Source organism: Acomys minous (genome assembly GCF_964271855.1).
Source record: "Acomys minous genome assembly, chromosome: 16".
NCBI classification, from domain to species: domain Eukaryota; kingdom Metazoa; phylum Chordata; class Mammalia; order Rodentia; family Muridae; genus Acomys; species Acomys minous.
In genome coordinates, this window is record NC_140498.1 from 48,360,947 (window position 1) to 48,381,275 (window position 20,329).

At 49.6% G+C, this 20,329-nt stretch overlaps 1 protein-coding gene across 1 annotated transcript in view; it reads left to right on the forward strand.

Annotated features, from left to right (window-relative positions):
* Nucleotides 1-922: 922 nt before the first annotated feature.
* The window catches only part of CIITA (class II major histocompatibility complex transactivator), a 48,706-nt gene continuing 29,299 nt past the window's right edge, over nt 923-20,329 (forward strand). The window contains 1 exon segment of the mRNA XM_084763429.1: nt 923-1,380. Within this exon segment, the coding sequence (XP_084619555.1) occupies nt 1,098-1,380 (283 nt within the window). The 5' untranslated portion in view covers nt 923-1,097.

Genomic DNA, 20,329 nt, shown 5'->3' on the forward strand with positions numbered 1-20,329 from the left:
GGCTAGCCTTGATCATCCGGTGTCCTTCTCCCAACTACTGGGATTGCAGATGTGAGCCACCATGCTGGCTCCAGCTTCTGCATTTGTGTTGCACTCATCCAGAGCTTCAAAGCAACAAAGCTTCCATTTTTCTTTTTCTTGTGAAGCTCAGGGTTGGCTTGAAGTCACTGGGTAGCCAAAGATGACCTTGAACTCCTGATCTTCCTGCCTCTACCCCCAGCGTGTTGGGATTATGGAGTTGTACAACCACACTCAGTTTATGTGGTTGGGGATTGAACCCTAGGGGTTGTAGCCAAGTGAGCTACATTTTTTTTCTTTGTTTTTAATTTAGTGACCTTTAACAAAACTGACTGGGATCTGCCTTCAGGCAGACCTCACAGCCTGGAGAATTCGCCAATGATATTTGCATCGCCATGGACAGACACCCTGCCATACCTGCCCCTCAGTGTCTCTCCCCTGCTGCAGAAATCTGTCCTCTATCTCCCTGAGCTTAGAGTTGCTGTTTGTGGTAGAGCTGGTTCCACAGGAGTCACTAAAGCATCTTAGAACCATGCAAACAGTCTCCCTGGAGAGATGTTAAGGTTGAGGCTGGGAGGAGGAAAAGGAGGACACCGTGAGTTCAGGATGGTAGGAGGGGCAATCTGCTGAGATTTAAAAACAGCCTGGGATTGATAGGCTCAACCCACAGAACTAGGGTCCCAGAAACCCAATGGCTGCCCAGGTCACTCTGAGCCAGTGATTCCCGGATTTGTTGTCAAAGTAGGAGTCTCAAAGAAGGAGTAAGAACATCGGAAGGCAAGGAGGCTTTGTTGAGGTAGAGAGCCAGCTCCCTGAAAAGGAGGTCTTCTTCTCTATCTAGATAAAATAAAATTTAAAAGCAGAAATTCCCTTACTCTTATTGCTACCCAAATCACCCCGAACCCATTTCCGTTCCTCAGGCACCCTGGCCTGCTCACGAATGAGGAAACATTCCTAAGAAGGAATAGGCTGCGCTGACGGCAGAGGTTCCTTCATCCTGGGTCTCACTTCATGTTTTGGATGCTGCAAGGCTGGGCGAGAGGAGACTCCAGGCAGCCGCCCTGCCTCGGGACACCGCCATGAACCACTTCCAGGCCATCCTGGCCCAGGTGCGCGCGCTGCTCTCCAGCCAGCAGCCCAGGCAGGTGCAGGCCCTCCTGGACGGCCTGCTGGAAGAGGAGCTGCTCTCTCGGGAGTACCACTGTGCCCTGCTTCATGAGCCTGATGGCGAGGCTCTGGCCAGGAAGATTTCCCTGACCCTGCTGGAGAAAGGGGACTTAGACCTGCCTTTCTTGAGCTGGGTCTGCAGCCGACTGCAAGTCCCCTTGGCAGAGAAGGGCATCAGCTACAGGGACCATGGAGGTAAGCTAGCATCCCTTTGAGTCAAGGGTAATGATGTGTGGCCAGCCCTAAGATGACCCTTCCTCTCTGAAAGGAAAATCCGTGTACAGGATGCAGGGGGAGCTCTTGGAGAGCCTGGGCGGCGGGATGCTGCGGGAGTGCAGCATGCTTCCCACACTGAGCAGAGCATCCTCGGGGCACACTGGTGACTACCTGCTTGGTCTATGCCTAACCTCCATCAACAATGGGCTCCAAGGCGCACAGTGGACAGGAGGACCCCTGCTTCCAACAGGCACACCATCTACTGGGAAGATAGAAAGAGGCACAATTAGTCACTTCAAGTCAAAAATAGAGAAACTCTACCTGGGGATGTAGTTCAGCTGCTACGGGGCTTGTCTAGCAGGCACAGAGCACTGAGTTTGGACCCAGGATTCCTCAAGCAAGAAGTAATAGTGCACATTCATGATCTCAGCACTTGGGAGACAGAATTAGGAGACTTACAAATTCAAGCTCGTCCTTGGCTTTATAGTGAGAACAGCCTGGGCTACCTGAAACCCATCTCAAAAAAAATGTAGAGAAAGGGGAGTCATGTAAATCGAGGGCTAAAAGCTGGAGATCAGAGGGCAGTACATATGTGTGTGTGTGTGTATGCAACTACATGTTTGTATACATGCATCTGTGTGTGCACAGGTACATGTGTATGTGTACAACTACATGTTTGTATACATGCACCTGTGTGTACATGTATGTGTGTATGTATACAACTACATTTTGTATACATGCATTTGTGTGAGCATGCGTGTGTGTGTGTGTGTGTGTGTGTGTGTGTGTAAGAGAGAGAGAGTGACAGAGAGAGAGAGGAAAGATAAACAGACAAACAGAGAGAGAGAGAGAGAGAAACAGAGACAGAGACTGACAAAGGGAGAGAGAGAGAGAGAGAGAGAAACAGAGACAGAGACTGACAGAGAGAGAGAGAGAGAGAGAGAGAGAGAGAGAGAGAGAGAGAGAAAGAGAGAGAAAGTCAGAGATGCCCAGAAGGACCATGAGAGAAAAGGTAAGGAGAGAGGAAATAAAAGGAACTAGAAGGAAGAAGAACAAAAAGGTGGCAGGAGGCAGAGACAGAGACATAGAGAAATAGAGCCAGCCCACAAGGAGGGAGAGCAGACGCCTTTTTAAAATTATTATTATTATTACATTTATTTCTTCATGAGGAAGTCACAGCATGTGCGTGGAAGTCAGAGCACAACTTGTGGGACCCGGTTCTCTCCTTCCGTGTGGGTTCCAGGGGTTGACTCAGGTGGTCAGCGCCTTTACCCATGGGGCCTGTCCTAGTGTCTTGGTTTTAAGCAGACTGCTAACAGTCGAACGCATTGTTTTGTTCACTTTCTTTGGTGCTGAGGATGTAACCAGGGCTTTGTGTGTGCCAAGCGTGTGATGGATCACTATGCTCCATGATGGCCTGCTTCTGCCTCCTAAGACAGGAGAGAAGCTGGTGCCACCTGTCCCAGCTCCTGTCCCTCCAGCACATCTGGCTTCTTTCTCAGGAATAAGCAGGTGCTCATGGAAGAGCGATGCTCTGTCTTCCACGTGTGCTGTTCTGGTATTAGATCAGGATCACGGATTCCAGCCTCCTGGTCCAATCCTGTTTCCAACTTTGAAACATGAGCTACACTCTGCAACTGGTCCCTACAGAGTCTTCACAGTGTGCAGGGCACAGCTGGAGCACAATCAGGCACCCCTTCCTAGTTCTCCCATCCATCCTGGCCCTTCGAAAGCACGTGTCCCTCATCTAAAGCACAAAGCAGAGACAAGCTCGATGTCTTGGCGTGGGAAGTAGCAGAGACCAGTTTGGAAGGCAGACAAGGTGTCTCCTCAATCTGGCCAGGTGGCGGGAGGGTGGCTGGGAGGGTGGCTGGGGTGTTCAATGTTTTTGATGACTCTGTACTAGATAATGCTGGACCCTTGCATGTTTCTGCTAAGCCATAAGCATTACTTACATCAATGGAGCTGGCTGCTCTTGTGTATAAATTCCCAGGTGGGTGGTGTCTTTTCTGTCCCTCCTACAGCTTCATTCTCTCCCTCCTAACATGGACACAATGAGGGAAACGTTTAGTCCCTATAATCTCCCTGGATTTCCATCATGGTGCAAGCAGCCACTGTGGTTCTACTAGGGCAACTGTCCCCCTGGGGAAGTAGTGAGCGCCTTCCTGTTTTCTCTGGAGAGCTACCAAGGGCAGCTCGCTCCGATGGTTGCTGTCCCCATCCCAGTGGCTCAGCCCCTCTACGTTCTGTGTGCACTGGTTCCTGTTTTTGGGGGGTTTTAAAACTCCATTTCCTCCCTGGGGGCGTAATATTTTGTTCTGGATCTCACGTGACTTCAGAAAAGTGGAAGTAGATTCTGGGAGTGATCGCCAAGGGCTGGGAGACCGAGGGGCATAGTGCCCACTCCCTCTTCCTGCCGTCCTCCCTCCCCCAGACTGAGGCTTGACCCTTCCACAGGCATAGCAGGCAGAGATGGAGAATGGGGGTGGGGGCCCCCACAGGGGAGGAAGGCATGAGGTTTGGAAATGAAGAGCCCTGGCTAAACTCAATGGGGTGCTGCTAAGGGGGACCCAGTAGTGTAGCTTTTGTCCTCGCTTGGCAATGATGTGAACACTAAAGCCTGCATGGCTCCCTGCGCCACTCAATCTGGATGATAGCCCACAAGATCTGCCACATGCTGGTGCTCTGTCACACGCTGGTGCTCTGGTCTCTCTGGCCTCATTCCTGCTGCTGTCTCCTCCCATGTCCTCGGTGTCCCCAGACAGCTGCTCACTGCCTTCCCCAGGTCCTTTGGATGTCCCCTCCTCTGCCTGGAGTACTCGTCCCTAGGTGTCCTCTTGACCAACCTCTTAAAATGTCTCTTAACTCTCGCTTCAGACATCACTTATCATCAAAGCCTGCCCTGAACATCCCATGTGCAACAAATCCCTCCTTGCCGTAACCCGGTGCTGACGCGGCAGGCACAGGAGGGTCTGGATGTCACCCCAGTGCCAGGTTCAGTGAGAGACTGTCCCAGGGGAAAGAAGTGGAAAGTGATCAGGACACCCAGTGTCCTCCCTTGGCCTTCATGCCTGCCTGCACACACGTGCAAATGTGCCACATACATTCAACACACACACACACAGAGGCACATATGCATGCATGCACACAAGCCGTGTGAGTGTGCACACATACACAGACACAGAGCCCTTGCCCAGACTAACATTTTTTTTTACCACCCATATAATTTGGTTTTTTGTGTGTTGTATGTTGTTTATTGCTTGTGAAAGAGGACCACCAAACAGACACATGCCTATGTTTTAATCACGACATGCTCAGTCACTCAATGTATGGATTCAGTACGTTACACAAAGTACCAACAAAAGAAATAGATTGGACTATGACAGTGGTATACAAAATACTATACAGACACATCAACAAATTAACAACTTGTACAAACATAAAACTATTAACATGCATTTGAAATCAATTTTCACCTGAACATTTTGACCTGTGCATGTTTTGCGTTTAGGGGGAATTCTCTTGGTCAAGGAAATAAAAACTGTAGGAAAGAAATTAAGTGTTACAGATTGACAGTGCTCTTCCTGATGGACCTGTCTTTGAAGGCTTCTGTTATTGTAGTGTCTTCTTTGTATGAAGAAACTGGAAGAAGACTCTACAGTCTTGTGTTCATACAAATTGGTAAATTATGCAGGGCGTGGTGGTGCACGCCTTTAATCCCAGCACTCAGGAGGCAGAGGCAGGCAGATCTCTGTGAGTTTAAGGCCAGCCTGGTCTACAAAGCGAGTCTAGGACAGCCAGGGCTACACAGAGAAACCTTGCCTCAAAACAAAAAACAAAAACCCAAAAACAACAACAAAAACAAGTTGGTAACTTACTGAGGTTGGCCCTGGTCTACACAGAGCAGCCTGTGTGCACACAGTCCCAGAGAGGCCCAGAGAGTCTTCAGCTCATGGTGTCATCCTGAGGGGGACTCAATGGGCTCAGGAGAAATCAAAGCAGACACCCAGACAGAAGTCAGCCAGCCACAGATGATGACCCCAGAAGGGTAGTCACAGGCCGGGACAGCGAGAGCTAGGAAAGGTCCTGAGGAAGAAGCTCTAGCTGTAAAAATGGAGGCGCCATGGTAGTCACGGAGCCACCGTTCTGTGGGTTTGGGGACATCATCTGATGTGAGACACAAACGTTCTCAGCCACAGGAAGCTGTTTCTGACTCAGAGGCATCAAGGCTGGTGTCCTAGGTGGCCATGGTCAGGTTAGTCAATGAGCTAGGTCTTTTTGTTTGTTTGTTTGTTTTGTTTTGTTTTTTTGAGACAGGGTTTCCCTGTGTAGCCTTGGCTGTCCTAGACTCACTTTGTAGACCAGGCTGGCCTCGAACTCACAGCGATCCACCTGCCTCTGCTTCCCCAGTTCTGGGATTAAAGGCGTGCGCCACCACGCCCCGGCATGAGCTAGGTCTTTTGATCTTTTTCTGGGCTGCAGGACACCCCTTGCAGGCTCCTGATTCCGGGCCATCTTTGACTGCACTATTCTCTGTTCTGAGAACTATATTACCACACTGTTTTCTTCGTGTGGATTCCATTCTGGGAGCCACAGCATAAAAGCTCCCTCTAGGATGCCGCCTGGTTTGTTGGAAAGGGAAATTCCCTCCGGCTTCCTTCCCTGTCGGAGGTTAGGGTGAGGGAACTAGAGATCCCAGCATCCTCCCCTCCTCCAGACTCCTCCCTCTTCAGATGTCCATCCTAGCTCCTGCCCTGCTCCCAGACTCCTGAAAGGGGGGCAGTGGGGGTGGGGTGGGGAGTGGGGGGGGCGGCAGGTTGCAAGGAGGACTCAGCTTTTCCACTTGGCAGCTAACTTGTGGTCCTTTCACTCTCAGGAGCTACACAAGGAGAAGTGCCAGTACCGGAAGTGGTACTTTCCAGAGAGTTCCTCCAGCCAGCCTGCTCTGTACCCTCTTGCCAGCTGGGAACTATTTCTGATACTGTTGCTGTTGCTTGGAGTGGCCCACCTGGAGCCACACTTATCCATGCTTCTTCCTGGTTACCTCCTGGCCACTTCCTGTCTCCCCACCCCCAGCACACTCTCTTCATGCTCCTCCCTTCTTCAATCTACTTTTCAAATAAGCCATTTATAACCCACACTGACTTACTAAATTCATTAGTTTTTCTATTTGCCTATTCACTCATCTGTGTATATTTATAGAGCTACCTACTTTCCTTCCAGTGAATCCATTTACATGCCCACCCACCTTGCATTTTCACGTGCTTTCCTGCATTCATAATTTGCAAAATGCCCACCTTTATCCCACCTGGTCGCCTACCCTTCACTTTTTAAAAATCTCTTCCTCCTTAGCCACTTACTTAGCACCCATTGGGAGCTATGTGCTTTGCCAACACAATGCAAGGCACTTTCAGTGCTAAGGGGCCATCTTTATCCCCTTGGGACTCAGGCCATCCTTGATCACTAAAACACTAAGTGCCATTCATTCACTCAGACAATTCCAGAATTGTGTGTACTTGATGTGCGCACGCCCGCGCACGCACACACACACATTGTTGGAGGGGCATGCACATACATGTTTGTACATCTGTACATTTGGGGGGAGATGTGTGTGCATGCACATGTGTATGCTTGTGTTGTGTATAGAGACCAGACATAGTCAATGGTGTCTTTGTCAATCACTTTTTACCTTTTGTTTTGAGACAGAGCATCTCACTAAACTTGGAGATCACTGATCGGTCAAGACTGAGGCCAGCACAGCCCAGGGACCCTCCTGCTCTCGGTCACAGAGGCGGGGCACCATGCCAGTTTTTAGCATGGGTGCTAGAATCTGAGCTCAGGGACCTTGTGTTCCCACAGCAAACACTTTGCCAATGGATCATCTCCCCAGCTCCTAAGCGGGTCTTGCAAGGAAGATCCTCCTTCCATTTGTTCTCGCTAGTCACCTCAGCAGGCGGTAATCCGCCGTCTAATCTACCCTGTTCCCTTCCTTATATTTCCCCATGTCCACTGACCTATGACGGTCCCATAGCTCTGCATCTCCTGGGTGCTGACAAACTGCCTCTGGCATTTGCTGAGCATGTATGGCACCTGTCAGTCACTGCACCTGTCAGTGCACATGTCCCTGTCCTGCTCGGAAGTCATCTGCACAGACATGGGCATGTTCCTATTTAGTTCTCGTGATACATGGGTCTGGGATCCAAGGGGTGTCAGAGAGGACGTAGGGAGACCCGGTAACAGGACAGATAAGAAGAGGTGCTGTTGCCAGCCAGGTGTATTCAGGCTGAGCTCCACTATAACAGCCCCTCCTTGGTGATGAGACCCTAGGGCAATTAGGAGCCATCAGAACTAGCTGCCTCTAAACCCAAGAAGGACTCTCAGAGACAAGTGTCTCAGAAAAGCAGTGTCGGGCACCAGTACCTCTCCTTGGTCATGAGGATGAGAACAGGTAAAGAGAGATTTCTACCATTAACTGTGTCCCATCCCCCCCCCCCCAAACAAAGACTGTTTCAAATTGACTCCTAGAATTTCTCATTTGTCTGTCTTACTTCCTTCTTGGGACTTTTGCAAGCACTGATGATGGCTTTCGAACTGTCACCATACAAAGGCAGTTACTGCACATATTTTACACACAGGGAAACAAAGGCTCTCCACTGGGAATTAAAGGATCCAAAGTCACCCACCTGCCAGGAACAGCCAGGCCACCTTTTGTCTCCCAGGCTGGTACCCAGAACACATCCACTTCAGTGCCACCGCCACAGTCCTCACTTTTTTTTTTTGTATACTTGACATGTTTTCCCCAAACACTCACATTTGTAACTCATTTTCAAAGAAAGTTTTATTTTCCACCACAAGGAGGGGAAAGTGCTCAAAAAGCAGTGCTGCTTGCTCGTTTTCAGGTAGGGTCTTCGGTAGCCAGGTGGCCTCCAGTCCTCTACAGCACTGAGGGTCACCTTAAAGTTTTGATTCGATTGCCTCCACATCCTCAATGCTGGCATCACAGGTGTGTACGGCCACACGCAGTTTGTGTGGTGCTGTGGTTAAACCCAGGGCCTATGCATGCCAGAAAGGACTCTACCGATTGAGCTACAACCCCAGTCCCAGCAGCTAATTTTTAAAGAAAAAATAGAGCGATGTTTCAACATCCCGATGGGCAGCTGCAATCTGTGGGAAAAGGAGGTCTTGTGTTAGAGAGGCATTAAAGACAGATTAGTCAAGCTGGAGGGATGGCTCAGCTGTTCCTCAGTTCAATTCCCAGCAATCACATGGTGGTTCACAATCATCTGTAATGGTATCTGATGCCCTTTTCTGATGTGCATGAAGACAGAGTGTGTGTGTGTGTGTGTGTGTGTGTGTGTGTGTGTGTGTGTGTATTAGATGAATGAATGAACAGATTAGCCCCAGACTAAAGCACTCTCACTGAAGTCACTGAAGTCATCAGAAGGATAGGTACTCACTCTCTCCCTGTGTGAGTCAATGTTGCTTGTCACCACAGCCTAGTCACCCTGACCCAGCTAGCTCTCAGGCTATCTGTTGCATTAGAGTCAACACGCTGGGTACAACTTAGGTTTAGTTCAGCATGTTGGAATAAAAAGAATGGTGCTGGTCTGGAAAGATGGCTCGGAGGTTAAGAGCACCGGCTGCTCTTCTAAAGGTCCTGAGTTCAATTCCCAGCAACCACATGGTGGCTCACAACCATCTATGAGATCTGGTACCCTCTTCTGGTGTGTAGGCATACAGGCAGGTGGGACACTGCATAAATAATAAATAAATAAATTTTTTAAATGATGGTACTTCCAGAGAAACAAAAGCAGTTCTCGGTGAGCAGAAGCTAGAACTCGGGGCATCCCTAACAGCTCTTTGCTATCTTTGGGGGTGTGTTTGGCAATCCAATACACGCCCCATCCTGCACGAAATGGCAGAGATGGCAGCTGGCACCAGTGTGGGTCTACTGCAATCATCAGTTCAGAGTGCCTAGTCAAGGTGCGGCCCTCTGTGGTCACCCAATTTGGCCCACAAGAAGGAACTGAAATTAACATAAGAAGCTGTGGGTGGCTAAGGGAGCATGGGCAAATTAGAGAGTATCTGAAATCAGGATATGAACTCTTTGGGTTACATTGCCATGGGAGAATTTTCAGTTGGTCCCTTGATTGCTTGCTTTGCATGCTAAGCCTGGTAGGCTCTGGGCTCCTAACTGTTATAGGGAGGCAGGTGACCTGCTTCTCACATGGGCATCCAAGAGCACCTTCTTGGAGAAGTTTAGCACACCAGGAGGGGCAGCTGGACCACAAACGTCGCTGCATCACTCGCCCTCCACACCATGCGTTGCCCGGGTCCTTGCCCTTCTGGGCCTTACCTGCCGGAGTTGCAAGGTAAAAATGTGGGCTAGAGAAAATGATTAAGACTAGAGCTTTCATGAGCACAGTGAGATCTTGGCTGGTTCCACCATGCCAAGCAGACAGAGACCCTGCTGTGAAGTGGGGGTGAATGTAATAAGAGGGTCTGTGTCCCACTTGGGTGGGCCTATTGGAAAGTTAGGCACCCTCAGCTCTGCCAAGGTTTTGGGGCTAGCTAGTCTATTGTCGCCTCCTCTCCTTCTTCCTCTTCCTCCTTCTTCCTTTCTCCTTCCCAATAGGGAGATTGAACCTAGAACCTTCTGCATGCTAGACAAGCTCTCTCCCTCTCGTGCCTCTGCAGGAGGCCTCCACCCCATCTCTGGGAAGCTTGGCACCCCCAAACTGTAATCAGCTCTAGCAGGTTCCACTCTCTCTAGTCTCTGAGTACAGACTGTGTGATGTGGCACCTGCTTCAAAAACAGCGCAGTGGGCTCACCACCTCGCTCCACGCTTGGCTGCGTCTGTGTTGTGCCTTTTGAACCATCGCTAACCTCTGAGTTTCAGTTTTCCTCAGCAGTCATTCAGTGCCCCCACCCCACCCCCCACCCCCCGCCACGAAGGTCTGTGTGGTAGGGTAATGCTGAGAATCAAAGAGTTCAACATAGTATCTGGGACCTTGTAGTAACTGACAGTCATCAGAGGTCCCCAGGGTAAAGTTGCTGTTACCGTATACCCTGAAATGTACCACCTAAATCATGGTGCAGCCCCTCTTCTGAGCAGAGGCTAGTGTAAGTGAGAGCTGCCTGGGGGGGGGGGGGTCGGTCCTCTGGGAGCACTCAGTCCAGGCTAACTTGGGTTGCATGTGGATGCTTCTGAGAAAGCACGTGGTAGATGTCGATTTCAGGAGAGAGGGGCGGTTCCTACTTAGCTCTGCCCTCGACCCAAAGCTGAAGGTGCAATAGAAAGTGAAAGGGGGAAAAAAAAGCTTCCACAGAGCAGGAGGTGAGGACGCTGTCAATAGACTGCCCGTCCCAAGCTCCTAGGAGCCACGGAGCTGGCGACAAGAAGACAACCAGCAGTGGCAGGAAGACGACCAGAAGCGCGCAGGAGCCCGGTAGGTGTCTCTACGGTCCCCTTTGCAGCCGCTAAAGTTAGGCTAGGAATGCGAGGCTCAGAGGCTAGCGGCAACTATTTGCCGAGAACAGACAGCCGAGCCAGAAAGAGCTAGATGTGTAGCTCCAGAAAGTAGAAAGGCTTCTCAGATCCTGGACCGACTGCGTGCAGGACCTGCGAGCTAGGAGCCAGAGCCCCCGCGCCTCTGCGCAGAGCTCGCAATGAGCCAGGTGGCGGGAAACCCTTGCTGGAAAGTCTGCAGCTCTGGGGCGCAGAAGGGGCAGGCGTGCATTCTACCAGCTCTCTGCATCTAAGAGTACCCAGGGACACCCGGGACCTCAGACCAGGGGCCGCCCTTCTCTGCACCTTTATTTGCCGGTTGGAACAGACCACTGACTCTGGAGTCTGCTTATGGACTTGAGAGGACTTGGCACAGAGACCGCATAGGGTGCAGAGGTCTGGAGATGCCTGCACTTACTTGACCATCTAGGGGGCGAGGTGAGGTATCCGCCTTCGCCACATCCTTTAATAAGAGTTGCTAAACGCGGAGGAAGTGGATAGGTACAGTTTTCAGGACCCAGATAGTGAGGACTGCAGCCACTATGCCTCGCTTTGAATGGGACCTTAAGCATATAATCTCTTCCTGCAGAGTACCCACCCCAGGCCTCACGCACCTAGTCCCCCACAGTGTAGCCCTTTGCCCATCAACACTTGGAGTTTCCCACTTCCGACCAGTCTTAAATCTGTGTTTCCAAATTAAAAAAATACGACTTCTCAGGCAGGTTACGGAAAATGGGAGTTTTCCTCCTCTGTAGCCCAGTGTAGCCAAAGAGCGTCCCCTTCCGGCTGCAAAACCTGCTTTCCTGGAGACTCAGAATGCGGTTGAGGAGGAGCCCACAAAAATGCATGAACAGGAAGGAAGTCCCAGCAGCTCAAACTCGAGAAATCTTCTGGGAGGCTGTTGTTGACAGGTCCCAGGGCCTCAGGGTGCCCAGGCCCACTCAAGGTCCATAGCTCCACCCAGGACCTGTTCTTGGGTACCACACCCTCCTCTAAGGTCTCAGGCAGGCCCTGGGGTACCAAGCTCTGCTTCTGTCCTACCCATGGTCCCTGCGAACCTGAGTTAAGAACCTGAGTTAAGCTGCCACTCCCCAGTGATTCTAGTGCCTTCCAAGGAGAGGCACTGATTTAACGCTTCCTCCTTGCTATCTATGTGATCTATGGAAACTGAGTGTGGGGAAGCTGTCTTTTGTTGTTGTTTTAAAAGACATGTTAATATATTCACATATATTAATTTACTTTATACTTATGATCAAGCAATACATAATCATTTAAATATACTTATACACATAACCTATAGTGGTATATATTATTAACACTTATTAATTAATTAATATGCTTAGGTTTGATTTTGCTTTGCTAAAGGCCACATAGCAAGCTGTTGAGAGAGTCAGCTTTGAACCCACATCTATTGACTGAGAACCCTGTCTGTTGCCTGGGTGGCAGATGTGAGTTTCCATGAATACTGGTGATATCTGAGCAGGCTGTCAAAGCGAACCCTGATAGTACAACAAAGCTGGTCTGATGTGGGGGTGGGGGGGGGAGGATGCTGTGCAGAGTGTGTGGCAGTCTCAGGCAATCAGGGAGGGGAAGCTTCTAGGTTTAATGCTTGGGCTTGCCTTCAGGCAGCCTGGCTGACAAGCGGCTTCCCTTTTCCATCAGTCCTCTGAAAAATGGTCAAATCAGGAAAGACTCCCGGACAACTATCTGGTCTATGTAGGAGTGCTTTGGAAAGCTGCCAGCGTGTGTCAGGACCAAGGTGCTTCCAGAGACCTGAGGCACACCAAAGATGCTTCACAAAGAGGCAGTGCCTGGGGGGAAACAGACGTCTTCCTCTGTTCTTATTCAAGAGAGTCTGGACTTCACTGTCGGTGTCTTTAACAAGACTAGTGATTTCCTCCTCCTCCTCCTTCTCTTCCACTTCCTCATTTTCTTTCTCTTTCCTTTCCCTCTTTCTTTGATTCCTCTCCTCTTAAAAATGTAATTACAATTTGTTTATTTAACTAGTTATGGTGTGGAAGGGGTCAGCCCATGTGCCACCATGTGGGTCCTGGGGATTGAACTCACATCTTCAGGCTTGGCCACAGACACCTCTATCCACCGAGCCATCTCACTAGTTCTCTCTCCCATGTTTTGGGACAAGGTCTGGATTGTAGCCCAGCTGGACTTAAACATGCCATTCTCCTGCGCCAGGCCCCCCGAGAGCTGGGTGTGGGTGTGTGTTCCAGGAAGGCGCTACCACTTTTTTTTTTCTTTTTTGGTTTTTTGAGACAGGGTTTCTCTGTGTAGCCTTGGCTGTCCTAGACTCACTTTGTAGATCAGGCTGGCCTCGAACTCACAGCAATCTGCCTGCCTCTGCTTCCCAAGTGCTGGAAAAGGTGCCATCACTTTAACACAGGGATTAAGAATATACACTATTTCGATAGTGGCAGGTGGCACCATCGTTTCCTTGCTGTTCAAGGCAGTGATAAAAAAGTGTTTTTGGAAAATCATGGGGAAAATATGCAACAGAAGTTTATTACTGAGCATGTTTAGAGTGTTCCAGAACCATGACTATCTTTGTCCCTAGAACTTTTCTACCCCCCACCCCCACCCCATGGAGACTCTGGCAGTGATGCACTAACCCCTCCTCCTGGTCTCTGGTGACTTCCATCCTACCATCCTCTAATTCCAACTGCTTTAAGTACTTAGTATAAGTGCGGTCATCAGTATCTGGCTTCTTTTGTTAGCACAACTTTGGGGTTCATCTCTGCTGCGCCCCAGGTCTGAACATAATGGCAGAAGACGATTCCAACATAGGAAGCCATGTGGTGTGTTCGCAGGCACTCAGCTTACCGTGTCTTGTTTTGTTGGGTGTTTGTAGCTATTTGGGTTATCATTTTGAGACCTTGGGGTATAAGGTCATCACTCTGTACCCCAAGTTCGCAATCTCCTGCCTCTGCCACCCCAAAGTGTTGACATTCCAATTGTGCAGCGCCACGCCCAGCAGCTTATGGACATTTTGGAATGTTGCTAGCTTTAAATATCAGTGTCAAGGAGTCTATTTGGCTATTTGGTTTTGATGACAAAAATCCACTTCTTTGTTTTGAACCCCAAATAGCTTCAAGGTCACTATGGTCTTTTACCTCGACTTCTAGAGTTCTGGGCTTACAGGCATAAGCCACCATGCCCAGGTTAATGTCTTTCATTTATTTTGACATTTGTTCATTGACTTGGTTGTGTAGGGTAGTGGGGTCGACCATGGCACAACTGTGTAGATCAGAGGACATCCTGTGGAAGTCAATTCTGTCCTTCCAGTTTGTGGGTCCTGGGGATCCCCTTTATCTGCTGAGTCATCTCTACCACCCAAGTAGCTTTCTTTTACAATAAGCATATTTGAGCCTGGCATAGTGACACACATCTGTAATCCAGCACTTACGAGGCCCATGGAGACCCTTTTACAAACAAACACAGACCCCAAACAACCTGATGTGGTGGTGCACGCCTTTAATCCCAGCTCCTAGGTAGCAGAGGCAGGTGTATCTCTGAGAGTTCAAGGCCAGCCTAGTCTACCTAGTGAGTTCCGGGCCAGCTAGGTTAAATAGTGAGACCAGATCTCAAAATACTAATATTTAATAATGATGATGATGATGATGATAAAAAACAATAATCCCAAACAATAAACCCCACATTTATGTCTCTTCAAAATTAGAATAAGGAAGATACAAAGGTAGCCAAATTAGATCTTGTCAAAACAACTGTCCAGGCAGGCCAGGTGACACAGAGTTAGAGGAAAAAGAGATGAGGCTGTAGAGAAATCCAGGAAGAGACAGGTCACTACATGGGGGCAACAGTCAAGGAGAGTAGCTGAGAAACTTGCAAAAAGAAACCCAGAAGCCTGGGAGAAGTGTCCGATCTGCCTCTGAAGTTTCCAGATGAAGAAGGGTATGGAAAATATGGCAGAATGCAGGGAAAACTGCAGGATCAGAACTATGGGGGAGCCAGGTAAGGTAAGGGGTGCAGTCTGCTGATCAAGAGGACAGGCATGTGACCTTGAAGATAAAGCCTCCTCCTTTAAAAAAAAAGATTTTTAAGATTAATTTTAATTATGCATAGGTGTGTGTACATGTGGGCGTGGGCATATGAACATAGGTGCCCTCGGAGGTAAGAGGCATTTGATCCTCCAGAGCTGGAGTTACAGAGAGCTGGGAGCCATCTAACACCGGTTCTAGGATGCAAATTCCAGTCCTCTGCAAGAGGAGCGAGTGCTCTCAACCACTCAGCCATCTCTTCAGCCCCAGCCTAACGTATTATTCGTATTATTCGGCATCAGTAGGGAGGAGTGTGAGGTGATGAACATAACGGGGGACAGTGGGGTTCAAATGCAGACTGCTGCCAGGTATACTTAGTGCACGCTCATAACCAGCTTGAGAGGCTGAAGTGGGGGATGGAGTCCCAGGACAGCCTGGGCTGCACGGGGGGGGGGGGGGGGGGGGGGAGGGTGGGGGGGGGAGGGTGGGGAAGGTAGGGAGGGAGTGAGTGGGGTGCATTCTCAGAAGCAAAAACAAAAAGTTCCCCCCACAAGAAAACCAAGGCCTGGAGACATAGCTTAGTGGTAGAGTTCTTGCCTAGTGTACATAAGACCCCAGATTCCCTACCCCCCACACACAACAAGGGGAGAGCGTTGGGGTCTAGTCATTATACTCTGAAAGGGGGAGACACATATTAAATGACAGAGCACAGCCAAACTATCTGGAGAAAGCTTCAGACTTGTCAGGCATTGTCAGAGTATTCCCCATCCACCAGAAAACATCAGGCTAAGCGCCAGGCATGCCAGTGCACACCTGTAACCCCAGCACCCAGTAGGCTGAGGCAGGAGGATTGCTGTGAGTTCTAGACCAAACTGACACAGAACATAGCCTAGCTCTGCCTTTTAAAACAAAAACGAATAGACAAATGACAAACCCCAGAAAGTGGAGACCCGAGGCTCAGCTCCACACCCCGGGCAGCGCACGTGATCCCTGCCTTGATATCTGCGCAAGGCCACTGCTGGGATCTTGGAGTCCGCACAGAACACGGCATATACCAAATTCTCAGCACAGCGGAGACTTATTTACCCTGGAAGGGACAAGCAGTGGCAGGGGGAGAGATCTGCCTCTGGATCTGGCAAAGACAGCAACAGGTGTGTCTGCAGAAATAGTTTTCAAGGAGAGGAAGGGAGTCTATGTTAGGTAATTCCTGATGGGATATTGTCAGTCCGAGTAGCCAAATGATGCATTTTGATTGCTGGAGCTTGGTGATGGGCACCAGGAATGAGTTAGGCTTAAGGAATTGAGGAAGTAAGGGATGGATCTTGGTGGCTATCTTTAGGAATGTAATCGAATGGCTCAACAAGGAAGAGGGAAAGAGGTAGAGCAAGACTTGCTGGTGCCATGGCAGCCATGCTTAGATCACTGCGAGCCCCTCACTGACACCCTTGGCTCTCTGCCATCAGCGCCCTGAAAGCATGGCCACTCCTAATTCACCTCAGGGTCGAGACTGGAGCCTGGGACCCTAGGACCCTGCTTTGCTAAACTGCAGCCATAGGCCCCTCCTCCTCCTCCCTGCTCAGCATTTGGCTTGGGTTTCTTCCTAGGAAAGTACACTGAATTTTCTTTTCCGAGCCACCTGCCTCAGGGATGCTTAGACTTGTTGGGCTGCCTGGAGCTGGGGAGGGGCTCTTGTTATGGCACTGGCGCTGACACCGCTGGCCCTCTGGCTGCAGCTCTCCCAATGTATGCCCTTCTTCCTGTGCCAGACCCTAAAGGCCTGCCATCTACCAGTATCTGCAAAGGCTGCATTTGTTCCATTTGTGGCTCAGTGGGTGTTTCCATTCATGGCTCAGAGGACAGTGGAAGAGTTTTGTCTATAGCAGCCACAATGGTGTCTTTTGTGGGTTTCCATATGATTTGCTGGTCATATTTGGGAAAAAAATATGTTAAAAAAAATCAGAGGTGAGGCTATCGTGGAACCCAGCACTAAGCTGGAGATGTTCATAGCAGAGGCTGCCTGGGCTTAGAGAGAGGTGCACTGAGGGACAGAGAGAGGACTTGGCTGCAGTGGGTCACCATGCAGACACAGGCAACCCACCAGGGAGCCGTGGAGCTGATTCTCAGCAGTGTCTCAGATTAAAGTGAGGCGACAGTGAGACTTTTGTACCCTGTGCGGGCCTCTGCTTGGGTGTGAGCCACCCTTGGTGTCACAGTTTCATAGAGGTGGGTTGAGCTTAAATCCTGAACGCTGGGAAGTTCAAAACTATGATTGTGGACACCACCTTTTGCAGCATCTTAGTGTGACAGAGGATGTCATGTGACAAGATGGAGCCAGTGTACCGCTCCAGACTCTTCCTCTTTTGAGAAAGCTGCTAACCCAAGCATAAAGATCCCACCCTAGTGACCTCATCGAGCCTTAATTCCCCCACCTCTGAGTACCAGCAGGATAAGGTTAGGAGACTGGCACATGAGTTCTGAAAGACATCATGTGGAGAAGTGGTGTGGCTTTGGTTATTCCCAGGGAGACCTATTGGAACCGCAAGCTGCTGGCCCACTTACAGACTGTCTTACAGGGTCTAGATGGTACTACAGCATCGACACAGGCTGACACATCAAGTCAGAGCACGCTGGAGGCCACACTTGAGCTGCTCTGTGAAACGGTTGTTCGTCTTTTCTTTTCTTTTCCTTTCTCTCGTTCTTTCTTTCTTCCCTCCCTCTCCCTCCCTCCCTCTTTCTTTCTTTTTCTTCCTTCCATCTCCTCTCTTCTTTCTTTTCTTCCTTCTTCATTTTTCCTTTTCTTCTTTTCTTCTCTCTTGTTTTTCTTTCTTCTTTTCTTCTTCTCTCCCTGCCTTCCTTCTTTTTTTTTCTTTCTTTTCTTTTTAAAACATGTGTACATGTGTGCTTGTGCATGTGGCAGAGACCAACCTTGGGTATCATTTCTCAGGAGCTGTCCACCTTCATTTTTGAGACGGTGCCTCTTGCTGGAATCTTGGGTTCACCAATGAGGCTACGGAGCTGGCAAGTACGCTCCTTCTGTGTCTCTGCGTCCCCAGGGCTGGGGCTTTAGGCACTTAACACCATGCCCAACTTTTTTTGTTGTTATTGGTTGTTCTGTCTGTTTCTCTCTGTCTCTGTGTCTGTCTCTCTACGGGGTGGGTGTGCATGTGTGTGTGTGTGTGTGTGTGTGTGTGTGTGTGTGTGTGTGTGCATGAATATGCATTGTGCTGTTTGTGTGTACTCATGTGCATGTGGTTGCAAGGGTATAGCATGTGTCTATCTTACTGTTTTAGCAAGGTCTCTCACTGAACCTGGAGGTCACTAATTGGCTATACTGACTGACTGAGTTCTGGGGCTCTACCTGTACCCCTGCCAAGCACTATGAATAAGACACACGTGACCTTGTTTTTTTATGTGAGTCCTGGGGCTACAAATGGCAGGTATTTTACTGACTGAGCCATCTCGCTAGCCTTGGTCTTCTCTAGTTTGACAAATGGCAGATATTTTACTAACTGAGCCATCTCAGTAGCCTTGGTCTTCTCTGGTTTGCTTGCTTTTTTGTTTTTCAAACATTTTAGGATTACAGAAATATTTAACAGAAGATGCAGAGATGTTTTTCTCATCCATTATGCCTGTGAACGCACAGCCTCCCCAGCCACCCACCCAGAACAGTCCATGCTGCCATCTCTCAATCTACAACAGCACCTCATTATCATTTAAAAGTCAAAGTCAGAGTTTGGGCTTGGTCTAGGACACATTCCATGGGTGTGGACATGGGTGCAGTGATGGATGTGTGTCTATAATGGCAGAGTCTTCTGGAGTGGTTTCACTGCCCTGCAAACTGCAGCACCCCGCCCACTCATCCTTCTCCGGCCCCACCCGGCCTCTGGCAGCCATCAGCCCACGTCTGCCTTTCCTGGATAATGTGAAGGTGGAACTATACAAGTTGGGTCAGTGGGGGAGTGTCCTGTTTGCTTTTGTCTCGCAGTCCTGAGGCTATAACTCAGGGCCTCTTGCATTTTGAGCAATGGCTTTGTGTACCCCAACCCTGTTTTGTTTTGTTTTTTTACTTTTTGTTACATACCCCAAGGTCTTCCTGCTGCCCTGTAAAGCTAGTGTTACAGTACTCTTGGTATTCCCCAGGCTTGAATCTTGATTTTTTGTTTGTTGGTTGGTTGGTTTTGTGTGTTTGAGATAAGGTCTCACTAGAAAGCCTAGGTTGCCTTCAAACTCATGATCCTCCTGCCTCAGCGTCTTGAGCAGCTGGGATTGCAGACCTGTGTGATCACACCCAGCCATGATCATGTTGTTAGACTGCTCTGTGAAGCCCCTCTTAGAGAAAAAGAGGTTCTGGGCTCCTCAATGCCCTTTCAGCCAGAAACTTCTTCTCATGTGATAAAGGATCTGGAATCCTTGTGAAATGTCACCTGAAGCCACTGATCTGCTACCACCCTCTTATTTAACAGACGGCAGCCCTGGGAACTGGAGACGGGAAGGGGCTTTCCCAGAGTCACACACCCTGCCAGAGCAGAGCAGGGCTTGGATCTCAAGGCCCATGACTCTTGTATTGATCTTTCCACTGGACTCATGTGACCTCAGCTGTCCCCTGGCTCAACTACCCCTGCTTCCTCTGCCCCACTTCCATAGTGGAAAAGCCCTGTGGCTTGCTGCCAGGGGACCAAGACTAAATCTATTTCCAGTCTTTCTAATAACTGTGTCTTACCATAGACTAGCTGGCTTCTCTGAGCCCAGAGGAGCTAGGGAGCTGGGACAGAAATGCCAAGATGGTTGAGGGTGCTGAGACACGGAGAGCAAGCTTGGCAACAGGCTGAAGACAACTGCAAGACAAAAGCATCTCAGATCCCTTACTCACCTTTCCCTAATGAGCTGGGAGGGAGATTCTAGCAGCACGCAGTTGCAGCCCTTGTGTTCCCTGTGCCATCCCCTGTGGCTCAGGGCAGTTGTGGTCCTCAGGCCAGGCTCCTCCCAGCTTCAAGCATCTTGCTCCTACTGCCTCTGTCCCAGTGACTCTCTGGCTTGAGCCTTCTTCTGCAGTGGGCCAAGCCAGAAGGGCCTCAGACAGCCTTCAAGGCAAGAGGTGCAGACCAGGAGCTGAAGAGCCTGGTTTGAGAAGTACTAGGCAGCAGAGGACAGTCAACAACTGGGGCTATTGGCAATAATAGATGATATGCTCTGTATAGAAACATTGTGATGGTTACATGCACATACGCGTATACACGCACACTAGAGTACACACATCAGGTTGGAAAACAAAACCAAGGACCCACCCCAAGCCCCAGGTTTGAAGCCACACGTCAACCCACCATTCGCAGTGCCAACCTGGAACCAAACAAAAGCAGTATTTTCAGATGCTCCTCAAGTGAAACTTCTCATACACGGGTCTTCTTATCC